The sequence below is a fragment of the Lagopus muta genome, chromosome 1 (genome assembly GCF_023343835.1).
Source record: "Lagopus muta isolate bLagMut1 chromosome 1, bLagMut1 primary, whole genome shotgun sequence".
Lineage (NCBI taxonomy): Eukaryota > Metazoa > Chordata > Aves > Galliformes > Phasianidae > Lagopus > Lagopus muta.
Window position 1 is genome coordinate 138,903,309 of NC_064433.1, and position 15,051 is coordinate 138,918,359.

Consider the following 15,051-nt stretch of genomic DNA (forward strand, 5'->3'; position numbering starts at 1 on the left):
CATATTTTTTGGGAAAATTAAAGATCACTCCCATTCCACTGTAGGAAGGGAGCAGTTTTTGAAATCTTTCCTCTCAGAGTCATGCCCCAAGCCCTTTTCAAAGTTCTGCACTGACCACGTTTGCTAGCATCAGAAGGAAGAAGTACAGTTAGGAAAAGCAGCAGTGACAACAGCAGATTTTGCTTCACAGACTTTATGCCAGATGCTTAAAATACATATATAATACATAGCAAATATAAAATATTTAAAATATTACTTTATTAAAATAAAGTATCAAAGCTACATCTTATATGGTGCCAGTCCACTGTGTTTCAGAATTGACTTACATGAAGGATATACAAACCTACTAAAATCCTAGGGAAAACTTACATACCAAAAGGTAATTTTGCACATTTAAACATCAAGTTTAAGGGAAAACAATAACTTTTTTATAACTTTTTTTTTTCTTTCATATAAACATTCAACACTAAAACCAAAATATTTGATTCAGGATTCTGTGCACCTCTTTAATGTACTTCAGTAATAAGAGCCAGCTTGGTGCATGCTAATAACTGCTTTATTTACATGCAGCATCACACAAACTTCGGCTGAACTGAGGACTCCAGTAGAGGATTTCAGACCTCTTTCTTGAAAACTTAGTATTGCAGTTGCAAAATAATAACAAAATTCAGTTTTACCTCCAGGATACATAAATAAAGAACAGATATTTTTATATATTTGTATACAGAGGTCTTTCATACATTTTGAAAACTTAGGCCTCACAAAAATCTTGGTACAGTAACCCAATGCACATACCCTTGTTGCTGAAATGTCTTTTGGATGCACAGAGGAGTTGAATTAATTCTTTCATTAGTTCACCACAGTCCATAACCCCTAGCTTCAAATCTGTTTTATTTATTTTCTATCACCTTAAGAACTCAATCAAATCAGTCAGCACTATTTATAAAAACAGGCAAGGATACTGCAATATACAAAGCAACTTTACTAAATGAGATTTTATGACAAAATTCTCAATATCTAAAAATACATTTTCAAGTGAAGCACAATTCAATACTATGGCTCTTATTGTTTTACCCATTTCAGTATCACGTTCATATTTCTTTGCAGACCAGTGGTATAAGTATTCAATGTTTTAATTACAGTAGCTCCTAGAAGCCCTGAACCACACTGTTAAATGCAGTACATGGGGATTTTTGGGTGGAGAAAGAAAAAAATCTCATCATCTGAACAATGTGAACAGATAAGAGGGAACAAAAAAAAAATCTGTCCTTCTACAGATCTGCTTTTGTGTTGGTTGCCTGTTTTTTCTTTTCTTTCTTTCTTTCTTTTCTTTTTTTTCCCATAGAATCATAGAAATGTTGAGCTGGAATGGACCTCTAAAGGTCATGTAGTCCAGCTACCCCACAATGAACAGAGACACCTACAGCTGAATAAAATTGCCCAGAGCTCTGTCCAGTCTGATCTTGAATGTCTCCAGGGATGGGGCATCCATGTCATCTCTGGGCAACCTGTGCCAGTGCTTCACCACCCTAATTGTAAAAAAAAATTCTTCTTTATATCCAGTCTAAATCTCCCCTTCTTTTGTTTGAAACCATTTTCTCTTCTCCTGTCACCACAGACTCTGCTAGAGAGTCTGTCCCCTTCTTCCTTATAGCCTCCTATAAGAGACTGAAAAGCTACTATCAGGTGTCCCTGGAGCCTCTTCTTCAAAACTGCACAGAAGTCTCTATATCTATCCTAGTGATTGAGGCCAGATCTATGGGCAATAAATGTATTTTATTAGTTGTATGGCTGGTTCCATGTTTGTTGGATTTTTCACAGTATCCCTTTGCATGGATAATAGCAAAAGCAGGACAAATACAACAAATATGTATGCAGCAATATTTCCATTGGATAAGCTATCCAAAAGAAGATAATATATTATACCTAGTTGCCAAAGGCTCATATATGGTGTATATACTTTCATATTTATATATATATATATACTGCATATATATATTTATACACACAGAATACACATATATGTATGAGTGCAGAAATTATGAAGTCAGAAATCCAATTTGTCCTACTGTACTGAGCCTAATTTCATCATGTTTCTTTCTATGCTCAACTTGTTTACATACATGCATGCACATATTCCCTGAGATTGAGGTGTTAAAGCATCTTATATATCTTATTTCCGGTAAAACTCATCTTAATTAGTAAATACTAACAGATTTTAGTAATGTCCTTTTGTCCTCAGGGAAGAAGCAAGGCAGTGGCAACCATTCTACATACTTAGGAGCTTTTGCTTCATTATCCTGTGCTTTTAGATTTTTTTCCTTCCCCAAACAAATTTCTATGTCAAACTAAGAAACAAACAACAAAAATAAACAGAAACTAGCCGACACCACTCTATTGTGATGAATAATATAGTTTCATTACCCTTCCTTGTACTCTATGCTTCAGGGTAGAAGCTTTTTTTTGTTTGTTTTTTTGTTTGTTTGTTTGTTTGTTTGTGAAACAAAGCAAAGTAAGATGCAATTGTGTTTTAGGTTTCCATTTCTGTATAAAAACAGAATGGTCCTGTGTTCACGCTATACTTTATGTTCAACTCTTTCTTTGATTTGCTTCACTGAAATTACTTCAAAGCCAAAAAACCACGTCCTTACAGCTGTTGTTTAGAGACTCCCATTGTGTAAAATAAATTGTCTTTCTGGTAATCACGTGACGTTTTTATCTTACAAGTACGTCTGGTCTACTTCCTGTTTTGGGTTTGCTTATTAGACCAAAGAATAGATTTCAGAAGCTGATGGAGGAAGGAAAGAGACTGAATTGGCAGTTATAGGAGAATTCAGTTTCTTTTTTCTTTGACAAATGCATTGGAAGAAGAAGAAAATTGCACTAAGCATAGTTACAAAAATAAAGGGCTTCAGAGGAGTCTAACTGCACCAAAAAAAGTACCATCTCCATCCAAGGATATTTTAGCTCTTCTTCGTGGTATTGTAAGTTGAAGCTCGTCTCCTTCTTCTAATTTTGCAATGCCTGACAAAAGATTTGGAATATTTTTAGTTAATATTTCACAGACATTATTGTCATAAAAGTTCTTGAAAACGTCATTGCGTATCGTCAAAGAAATCTAAGCATGGCTTGTTACTTGTAACAAGTGCTCGTTTTATCTTTAGGCACAACCTTATGTAGTTCAGACCACCCAAATCTTACACTTGACAGCCTCTGTGGAGCTGGGCCCACCTTCCTTTCCTTAGCAATTCCATTCTGTACTCAGTGCGTCAGTTCACTTAAGCAAACGCTGCCAAAAAAAAACCCAAATCACATAACTGCAGTGCGCCCAGATTGCACATCTTATGGTGATGTGGCAGCCAGGTCAGCACTGGGCACTGCTGGTCCTAGATGGCTCTGTTCCCACGCTTATGGGGGAGATTTCATCAGCTTTACCAACCCAAGTGAAGTTAGCAGACATCAGGTGACCCAGTGCAACTGCAGAACTCAGAAGTCTATTTCCTTCAAGCCACACATCAGCTGATGTGATAACTGAAAGCACATAGCTTTCATGCTGCAGTCACTGAACTGGGAGCAAAGGTGACTTCTGCAGCAATACATGCTCAACAGCACGAGACGCTGCAACAAGATTTGGTTTTCCAGGTGAAAGCAAGTGGTGGGAAAGCAAGAATCATGAAGTGGCAGGATGGAGTAGAGATCTTAGTTAAGAAAGAAATGGTGCAGGTAGGGAGCATAATGCAAGGGTAGGACAAAAAAATACATGAAATTGAAAGTAATTGTGGTGTCCAAATATGTGGATGGTGGGGCAGGAAGTTTGGACAGCCCCAATTTCTGTGAGGGAAAAAAAAATTCCTTCCCAGTCCCATTTGTTTAGTGCCATCCAGCCACCAACAGTCAGCTCCTGTTACCGAATGTTACTCACATTTTACACAAGATATTGAAAAAAAAGATGGCTTTTATTCACAGAGACCTTGCTAGAAAATAACAAAGCTGAAAATCCCCAAATCCCTGAGCAAAGAAGAAAGGCAGACAGATAAGAGCTACTGAACGTGGTTTGATAGACCTAGACAATAATTCCTGAAATGCTACAGCAGGAAAATACATACATATTATGCACTGAGCTTACTGGACTTGCATCAGATATTTTAATGGGTCGTCTTTTATGGTGCTTCTCATTAGTGCAGTCAAAAATCTCTTCACAGAAGTTAACTCTTTTTCATCTAACCAAATAATAAATGTGCAGTAGTAATTATTAGGAGTAGAGATTTAAGCTGATAATGAACATTCTTGAAAAGCGAGGTGTGTAAAAATTGGGTGGCTAAAATTCAAGTGTGCTCCTAAATATTTTACTGGCATACTCAAATGAAGAATTCAATACTTAAGCTCAGTTTTCTTCTAGGACAGCATGTAGTCCTTTTGTCTGCTTCAGGCATTTAACTGTGAAAGCACCAAAGTATCCAAGCATTTTATAAGGTTAACGGAGAGAGGGGAATTGCTGAGGTCATGTAATTACGTGGATCAAGTTCAACTGTTGAGGCTTTATATAAAGCCATACTTTTCAAAAGTATTCTGCAGTTTTGCAATTGACTGGCTCTGTGAATGCAGTTCATTTTCTTTATAACTCCCACAATCTTTTATCACCCACCACTGCAGATTCCATTTAATACAGTTTATTTGCCAACGACAGAAAGAAAAAATTTAGATGTTTACCAGCAGTATAGCAAGAATTATTCGGATAAGACTGTGGCATATTTTGGATGCAACGAAATAATGTGACCAAGCTGAGATCATCACCAAACACGTGAGCTTTCTTCCTCTGTATTAGATGTCCCATTGCAAATGTTGTATCAGTATATAAAACCTGCAGGATGAAGAGGTACAGACCTCAAACATTTTGTATGGAGACATTAGAAATCCTTTAAAAGCCAGATGCTGAAGTGAATTGAGCTTTCTTACCTGGCCATATATGAAAAAATATCCTGTTTCTTTGATCACTATTTTATTTCCCTGTTCTTCCAGAGCTGTTCCACGCTTAAAGCTCAGAAGCCAAGGGACAATGCTTGAATCATCTAAAAGAAATAAGGATTTTGAAGTAATCAAAAAACAAAATAGAACACCAACCCACAAATTCACTTCCCTAGTTTTCATCTGCCAAAAGTTAAGAAAGCTGACTTTCAGTTAAGACTTCCAGTCTCACTGGATTTCCCCCTTTAAAGAGGATATTTGCAAGAACTGTCCAGATGCAGAGACTGCATTATTTTATTTTATTAATTTATTTTTAAATCAGGCCAGATAACTCATTTATTGCTTTGAAGCTAGCTAAAATAGGGAAGAGAGCTAAGGCATGGAAAAGTTAGCTATCAACCATGGAATATATTCCTACCTTTCTGTTGGATATCACTTTTGCTGTCTGCAATCAGTTGCAAGCAGGCCTGCAGCACTGCAAAGTGAAAGCATACAAATCATTTGTAGAATACAATAAACTTTTGAATTACTTATTAAAAAAAAAAAAAAGGATGAACACACAAAAAAATTCTTAGTCTCAACGATTTGAAAACAGAATCTTTGTACTAATTTCAAGGTAGGTCTTAAACGTGCCAGGACAAAATTCATACTGCAGTGCGTACTTCTCTCAGAGAACATGCAGATGAGTGTGAGCCTCAGACATTGGCATAAATTATACTTGCTTGTTTTAATCTTTGGTCCTAATATAGTTTACAAATGCAGCAGTAAGTCAGATGAGGTAAGAACCATAGATCAATTAGCTCTGTTAATTTTCAGTGCAAAAGCTCAAAAGACTCCAACCCTGTCAGCTATGAGAGATACCAGATTTTCTAATGATACTTACTATATTACTTAAATTAGTTTCCAGTTATGGATTCTGTAAAATGTTAATGATATGTATTGGCTACGGAGTAATTTCAAAAATAGCAAGCGTAAACTCTCAAAATCCATCCAGATTTTCAGTACATCCAGATGTACTTTCAGTGTATTTTTCAGTCCTTCATCCTGTACACTAAGAGGGAAAGTACAGAAATGACTGGTAGTAAATAAGTGCACAGACAGCAAATACCTTAGTATGTGACAAAAAAAAATGAAGTATTACTCAAAACTGTAGAGGCTGAAGATGCTAAAGAGTAAATAGGATATTGAGCTGTGAAAAAAATACTGTGCTATTTTGAAATAAAAGCTCCAGAGTGATTTGAAGATATTTAAAAACTAAAAGTAAAAATCTGCTAACCTCTTCTGTCAGTATACAGAATAAAAGACAAAGGGATAGAGTAGATTTTCATGAGAACATCTGCTTGTAGGGGTATTCTGAAGGCCAGAAAGCAAAGTTGTCACATTTACTACACTCTTCAGAAACAAATGCTAAGTTAAAAGAAGAAAATTCTGCCTTAGATTGCTGGAACTCTATTTTTGCTTGCTTTTTTTTTTTTTTTTTTTTTTTTTTCCCTCTCTCCAATAAAAATGCTATGGGCCTGATTCAAATACTCTTACTATAAAGGGCAGTGCCCTATTCCATGAGATCACATTTCTACACCTGTCAGTGGCAGCCCTGTGCCAAACCATGTGCTCATCGGCACCCACCTCTCACTGCACTGTATGGAATGACAGGATTGGAGAAGAAAGCAGCCTCCTGCACATACCTAAGTCTCTTTTCAAGGAGGATGTCAGCAAACACCAGAGGAGGGCTAGATGCTGAACAGCATGCCATTGGCACTGACAGACAGTGGGAAAAGATTCAAGTGTGGGAATGCTTCAAAGTTTCAAGAACCAAAGAACCCTAACTGAGCCCTACTGTCATTAACAGCACTATCTCGCAAACTCCCATTCTGGCAATCAGTCAGTACTTCCTATAGGATGCCAAGAAATCTGTGGATTTTTAAAACAATAATTTAAAGGTATCTAGATTTATAGAATCATAGAATGGCCTGGGTTGAAAAGGACCATAATGATCAACTAGTTTCAACCCCCCTGCTGTGGGCAGGATTGCCAACCAGGCTGCCCAGAGCCACATCCAGCCTGGCCTTGAATGCCTCCAGGGATTCCCTGCCTTCTGACAAGAAAAGAAAGCTAAGTCAACAACAACAAAAAGTCCTATACTTCATTATTTTTTTTAAATCTCAGTTGTGACAAAATGTTCTGGAAGAGAAGCTTCCAAACAAAAACAAAATACGATTTTCTGGAATTGCACAACAAAGCACATCAAGCAATTTATTTCACAAGGTATTCATTTACTCCCCCTTGGAACAAAGTGCCTTCGTGGTGAAGGTAATATGCAGGTTCCTTACTATTTCAGCAACCCAAATCAAAATTTTCATTCCTGTTTTCAAGAGAACTCATCAGTGTTGTCACTGGAATTTCCACTAATCAAACGAGAGTAAACAAGATTTGTAATCCTGATTTGTGTTTGTTTCATTGCAGAACTGAAATACTAGTCATCTTTCCTGAAAACTGCCATGCAGTAATTGAAATCAGCAAGTTTGGTACAGTGTGAGAACTTTTTTATATGTTTTAAAACACTTGAAAGTTCTGCTGCATTCTGCACAGATCTGATGTCTGCTCTGTGTGACAGCGACAGGGCCGAGGGAACGGCATGGAGCTGTCAGGGGAGGGCAGCTGGGGGAAGGGAAAGAGGCTGCACCACAGCGCGGTGGGCATGGAGCGGGATGCACAGGGCTGTGGGCACGGACCCCAGTGCCGGAGTGCAAGGGGCATTTGGGCAGTGCTCTCAGACGCTGGGTTTGAACGTTAGGTGCTCCTGTGTGGAGCTGGGAGTTGGTCTCTATGATCTTTGTGGCTCTCCTTCTGCTCAGGATATTCTGTGATATCAAATCTACATATAATCTCCCCCAAAACATCTTTTTGGTTAGTACAGAACCCTTACTCTTCAAGGCTGAACTGAATAAAGTGAATTTAGTTGTCAGGAAGAAATATGGATATAGAAATGTCATTCATGACAATAAAGAAAACAGAAACCAGCACAGTGACCATTTTATCTAAAGCCACAAAAAGTAATTTCCTAGAAACTATCTGGGGATTGAACAGCAACATGCTTTAAAAACAATTGCTCAGAAGCCATTTCTAACCCATAACTATTTCCAATCACAGATACAAGTACTTCACTTTGACCTCGGTGGAACTATATATGTGCTTAAAGTTAAATAATTCATTGAAACAAATTCAAAGCAAACAAGTTTACCACTTATTAAACATAAAACATAAAAAAACATAGAACATAAAAAATGGATATACAAAGTTTACTTTCTGGGGAGAGTAATAGGAATTTTCAGTAAAAATACTGATGTTGTTAAGAAATGTTAAAAATTCCTATGAAGACCCAGGTCTTACCTGAAGTACAATATAAAATATATATATATGAGCAAATATGACTTGAATATTTACTGTCACTACAGAGCTGAGTAAATAAAAAGCTCAACCTGAACATCCTTCAGTTCAGTGTAGATCAAACCTGAATGTCAGTTTTGTAGTCTGAAGTATGTGGGGACACTTAATAATGTAAGCAGAAAACATAACTAGTAAAATACTTCTTAAAAATATATAAAAAGTATCTAAAGTGAGCATCACTGGGAGGATTCACCGTACAAAACAACGTGTACCTAGAATAGCAGGAGGTCGGTGTGCCCTGACCTCTTGATTTCAGACAGAAGTTTTGCTTTGATGGGAATTCTTTTCTTGTGATGTAAACTGTGCTGCAGTGTGTGGGTGGGAGAAAAACATTTCAGAATCTTCTTCCATGAACAAAACGACCAATTCTGAAGAAGTTAATGCCTCCAGATGCCCTTATAAACCACAACTAGCATATGAAGGGATGTGTTCTCCACCATCTGAGCAATGTAACCACAGCTCTGAAAAAAAAAAGAGCTATCTTTTGTAGAAGGATAAGAACTGAGCTTTCTGCATATCTGCCTAATTTAAGATATCTGTGAGGACAAATCCCCCCTCCCAGGCAGGTTTTTGAATCATTTAACTTCCATAGCCTTTTTAATACCTTGCAATCTAACTCCATAATCCATTCAAAGAATACAGCAAGTTTGTTGTATGCAAACTTGCACATAAATTTTTAAGCTTCAGTATCCGAGGCCTGAGAAACCCACCTCAAGTTTTGCTGAAGCAAAATATAATTTTAAAAAAATCTGAACTTTAAAAAACAGACCTGCTTGCTTAGGTTCCTTCTTTGGTCATGGTCTGTTCTTTGTTGACTTCCTGAAACATGCTTAAATACTAGATAATTTAATTTATAAATGATATGCATGTTCTTGGATGATGTGCAGCTTTTCTTCCCTCAGGTTATTCATTTCTTATCATTAGGTACCTTCCTTTTCTTTCTGCTTGTGCAGGTTTATAGACTAGTTTATTTATTACTTTTTTATTAACAAGTCTTTTTGTGTCATCAATCACGGATTAAATCAATCCCAGCATGAAAATTGCATTAACAAATGTGATCCAGATCTTCGATGCCTTTGAAGTACTGGTAGCATTATTTTGATCTTTAGTGTGTAACATGTTAGAATCAGTGTAGTAAGGAATAATTTACTAACATTTAAGAATAGTTTATATAGATTTCTACTATGCAGTATAAAATATCCTGTGTGTTTTAGATTGCACAGCAGTCTGCATAATACACAACACTGATTCATTCATTCAGTTGATGGAATCCTTCAAGTAAAATTGCAAGCAGTGAGTAAAGTCATTTTCTACCCTTTCTCACTGAAGGGCGTACTTCCTTTAGAGATGGCCTGTTGTCAGCAGAAACTAAAAAGAATAACATCTTTCAAGAAGTAAGCTTTTAAAAATATATATATTAAAAAATAAAAAGAGAACTCTTGTGTTTCCCCTCTTTGAACAGCAAAATAAGAAGTAATTCGAGTATTTGGTGAGGGAATTTCATGCAACATTTTTTTTAAGGCTAGTAAGAAAATGTTAGCTTTTCTGACTGAAAGATCTCTGAAATCAAGTTCCACCTGTAAAAGTTCATGCCATCCCTCTGTCACGGAGACCTGTCATGTCACTGGAGGTGTTCAAGGTCAGGTTGGATAGGGCCCTGGGCAGCCTGGCCTGGTGGGAGATGTCCCTGCCAATAGCAGGGGCTTGGAACTGGGTGGGCATTCAGGACCTTACCAACCTAAATCATTCTGTGATTCCATGATTCTATGAAAAAAAATAGAGTCCAACTGGTTCTAACCAGAAAATGTACCACTCTGTGGATGGAAATATACCAATTTGCCATAAAGCAATTGTGCCAAGAACAGTGGCAAAGGCGATGCCTTCTCACAACTTATACTCTATGCTTTTATGACATTAGTTGCTTTGTGTGAATGCAAGTGACACGGGAGAAGAACTTGAGAACTGCTAGTGAAAAATTACCAAGTCAATTGCTGGCTTGTCCTCTTTCATTGCTTTGTGAACTTTGGATTTCTCTTCAGTTCCTTCCATATAGACAGTCATACTGTTTGAAACGGATAACCTCAATATCCTGAAGTAAACAACCACAGGCGCCCTGATCTGATCAAAGCAGAACTTTTCCTGAATTTAACTTTACAGAAGACCTGATGCTCACCTTCCTAGCTGACTGGGAATCAGAACATGTAGTGATGATCAAAGCTAGACACCTAGAGAGTGTGCAAATTAAACTTTGAAGTGCCTTGAGTAATGAGACCTGTATTTTGATTCTGGACTGAAGAACTTAAACATCTCAGACAGCAGCATGCTGGCTAGGCAATCAGTAATTGTGACAAGGTCACAAGGAAACAGGAGGGGTTTCTGTTTCAGCTTTCCTCTACCAGCAAAATTTTAAAAAAGACAGGCAAAAAAGAAAAAGTGTCTCTGTTCCTAGCAGTCCTGATATGACATCTGCTAGAAGTGGTTAGATGATCTATCTGTCTGCATATTAATAACCCCCCACTATCTCCCACTCGTATCAAAAACTCTTGTTCTGGCTGCTAACTGTACAGTTTTATTTGGAACTAATGCTCAAAAACCATTATCTCAAAATACTTGTGCTGGAAATTTTCTCAAGACACAAAATGTACAAATACTGATGACTAATACTTTTATTCATGAACACTGACTAACAACTAGCCTATAAAAGTATGAAAGAACAGCATTGCATTGGATCTATTTTTGTTCCATTGTCATTTTCATTAAAATTGTAACTTGTGGCCACTTTTATGTAAGTGGAAGATTTGTAATATAATTCTTTTTCATTTATTTGTATACAAAGCAAGATATTTGGATAACTGTGCTAGGAAACAGTTTTGTAGTAGATCAGCCTATGCAGGTTTTCCGTTTAGAATAAATGTCCATATTTATCCATATCCATGTTATCCATATACATTAATTTGAAAGCTTAATTAGAGGCTCAGATGAAGAAAGATGTATGGATATTGTCAGAGGTGGTTGCCTGGGAAGAAGAATTTTAAGCCTGCAATAAGCAGAGCTGAGGAACCCAAAACTTTCCTCTCCCCCGTGCACTCTCAAATAGCAGTAAGAATGAAGATGAAAGCTACTGTGAAGGGAACAGAATAACTTGCAGATTGCTAATGCCTGTAACATTCATTTAAAAGAAGACAAGCCTCCTTATGTTTAGTGGTAGTTGTGATTGAGGTATAAAAGTTGACTAGTTTTTATTTGGGAGGCACTAGGGTGGGGAGGCTCTGTGACTACCACAGTAATAAACAAGCTTCAAGAAAAATGATTGAAGCAATCTTGTCTTCAGTCTTATTTGTGAAATCACTGTTAACCAAGACCCTGGACCAATGATTACAAACGTAATAGAATAAACTGCATTTGAGCCTATGGAATTTAAGTCATATTCTAAATGAATATTCTCTTCTGAGAGACTTGGAGGTAAATAGAGTGATTGTGCTATAGAATTTAAATTTCAGTTAGCTCTCTGAATCCTAACATTTCACATTAATTAATCAAAAATACATTTTAAGCAAACTCTGATTTAGTCTTTAGCTACAAATTATTTCATTTTACCCTTAATCAATTCAAGATATCAGCTTCCATCAGTCAAAACAGTCTAAAAGTATCTAAGGAGACTGAACTGATTTAGCAACTCAGGATCATTTTTACTTACACTCAGGGTAATTAGAGTATGCAAACTGCTATGTTGAAATTCAGCATTTCATTTTATTGTACATCAGTGTATTTGGAAAGGCAAAAGAAAAAAAAGGAGGAATTATACTCTTGAAGAAAACAATTCTATCCCATTAAATACATCAACATTATAATATACATCAGAGGTGTTTTACAGAGCACAGTATTCGATATTTGCTACAGCACCTTTTAAAAATGCCATAGTATTAGCCTTATTGCATGGGCATGCCTTTATTAGCTTTGTTAATTATATTAATAGATGGTTTTATGCAAAGATTATGCTAATCTTTGTCTGCCTTTTCAGACAGGTATAAGCTAGCCTTTCTCTTTGAAAGCTCCTACTTCCCTAAAGTCAAGGAGCTTCATTGCTACTTCTCTCTTTTAGGATGTTTTCCCAGAAAAATGACTTGACAATTTTTAATAATAGCTTTCCTTCTTTAATATTCACCAGAGAGAAACAAGTCAAGCATTGCCCCGAACTGCGAATGATGGATTTAGAATCAAGCAACTTCCAACATGAAAAAATTCAAGTTGCCATACACAGCTCTACTGTTGATCATTGAGAAATACTTCAGTCACAAGAACAGGGAACCAATGTTCAAAATTCAACCTGCAGACAGCAGGAATATCTGGTACCTTAAAGAGTGTGGTAGTCAGCAAAGCAAATGCAGTTCACATGCAGTTCATATCATCATTTAATAATTACTACTTATAATTTTATAATTATAATAAGCTTTCAGAGCAGTACTCAGCTTACAGGAGGAGATGCGAGCCAAGCATTGCTGCTTGTCTCCAGAAAGCAACCAGCTGCAGCATCCCCTCCCACTCTGCCCAGTGCTATTTACCTGTTTCTTCTGCGTGGACAACAGACCTTCTCCCCCTGTTTCTGCCCCCGTCCCAGATTTCCTTTTGGAGACTTTCAGCTGGGCTAGGGCCAGGCAGCCTGTTCTCCTAGCAGGGACAGACAGCAGTCAATATGAGCAACCCATCTCCTGCAAGTTCATCCCCTGCAGCCATCACGTAAGCTTACCTGCCTGGCGCCAGCTGCAGACACTTGCAGGAAGGAAGAAACAGGGGCACCTGCTTTCTTGTCACCAGGGGACACGGGTGGCTGCTCTAGCGGAGACCTTGCCCGGACCCTGTAGATCAGCTCACTGCGCAGAGCTTCTAGCTCTGTTTTCAGGGTGATAGCATGGTAAAGAGACACTGCTGCAAGACAAGAGGACAGGAGCATTGCAAGCCACAGGAATGTGACAGAAAAAAGTCCCGTGGTGCCTGAAGCAGCACCGGGGGGGCCAGAGGGAGAGGAGGCGGTATCCTTCTGCTGGATGACGTGCACACAGTCCACGGATTTCATCGCTGCTCTTTCCTCACTAAAGCCAGAGGGAGAGTTCAGCTGTCCCCTTCCGTGGTGCAATCCATGTTACCCGCTGCTCTGTGAAACTAAGGGCATCCAGAATAAGTGAACAAAACGCCCAGATCATTTCCTGTCATATGAAGCCGTTGATACAACCATTAAACCTAATGTACAGAGCGAACATCTGATTCAGTCTCCGTTTAGTTTTCTTCTTTCCGCACTGCATTCTGGCAGTGAGTACTTTCTGATGAGCTGCTTGCTCAGTCTGCCTTCCTTCTTTCATTTTCAGCTATTTATTTTTGTGGCAACTTGCTTTCACCATTTCCCATTATCTTTAAATTTAGGCATGACTGGTACCATGGGTATTTAAAACCTTATCTAGAAGTGCAGAAACAACGTAAGGTTTCTTTGCAGCATATCTCTGAGTGCTACTTAAAAGAGATAAGCATGTGACGTTATGCATGCCTGTAAGTATATACATATTTGTATATAATATTATATATATATGCATACATATCTGAAGTGACTATAAGCCTACAGAGTGGCAATTTATCGAAATACCGAATTTTCTGTTTTCCTAAATACAGTGGTGAAAAATATTCTCAGGTGTGAATAACAATTTACTGGTCTCTCAAGCATATGAAGTGGCAGAGTCTGCAGTTCAATTCATCATCTGCTTGGAAAGGATGGCTTCTGAACAAACTAATCTGATAAATGAGACCCCACTGTGGAATTCGAGGACTTGTGCTGACGCACATGTGGACAGAGAGTGAAGGAGAGGAGACCTAGAAGGAAGGGGAAAACTAGAAAATAAGAAGCAATAAGAGAGGAAGAAGAAGAACGGGGAGAAAGAAGAACCAATGGGTGTAGAAGGAAAATAATGCTTAGAGAATTTTGAAAAGGCAACATTAAACATGCACACTAAAGTTTTTCAGATGAATCCTCTGTGGATGGCCTCAGTTAATCTCTTTTTAAGATTTTACTGATCCTTCCATCTTAAACTCCTGCATAAGGAATTCTTTTCTTCTACTAAAACATCCCAAACACGTAGGTAGACTTTAACTGCATGAGAAAGAGAGAGCTTTTAAAGGTCTGTTCAAATACTGTGCAAGTGAGCTGCATCTTCTGACCCTACCTGTCAGAACAGTTCAGATCAAGCTGATACTGTTGGGAAGGAGAAAAAAGGAACAGAAATAAAGCAAAAGCAAAAAAGAAAAACTTAGGTAGCCTCTCCTACATCTGTTTCTTAAGACTGTGGGAAATCGGTGTCATTAAAAGTTTTATCAACTCCCATTGCAATCCAAGGTACTCTTTTCCTTGCTTTGCCACCTCTAACAATTATTTAATATCCTGCATGGACCAGTCATTATTTTCCTAAAAGGAGAGAAAAAAAGAAATGCATATCACATACCTTAACGTGCTTCTGGAAGATGCCTGCATACCTTGAAAAGTGACACCAGTATACAGTGGAATGAGAGTGGAATACCATACCATACCCTGTATCTGTCTGTATCTGTTTTCAAGGCTAAGGTGTAAATGGTACATTTTGAAGGAAATTTAAGATG

General features: G+C 37.7%; 1 protein-coding gene across 1 annotated transcript; it reads right to left on the bottom strand.

The window, feature by feature from the left end:
- Positions 1 to 236: 236 nt before the first annotated feature.
- TNFSF13B (TNF superfamily member 13b) lies at positions 237 to 13,849 on the bottom strand. The gene is made up of 6 exons (XM_048945862.1): positions 13,160 to 13,849; positions 12,975 to 13,080; positions 5,384 to 5,440; positions 4,957 to 5,069; positions 4,711 to 4,861; positions 237 to 3,024 (listed from the first exon to the last, which is right to left on the bottom strand). The coding sequence occupies exons 1-6, from the start codon at positions 13,484 to 13,486 to the stop codon at positions 2,912 to 2,914; spliced, it is 867 nt and encodes a 288-aa protein (XP_048801819.1). The 5' UTR covers positions 13,487 to 13,849; the 3' UTR covers positions 237 to 2,911.
- Positions 13,850 to 15,051: the final 1,202 nt, after the last annotated feature.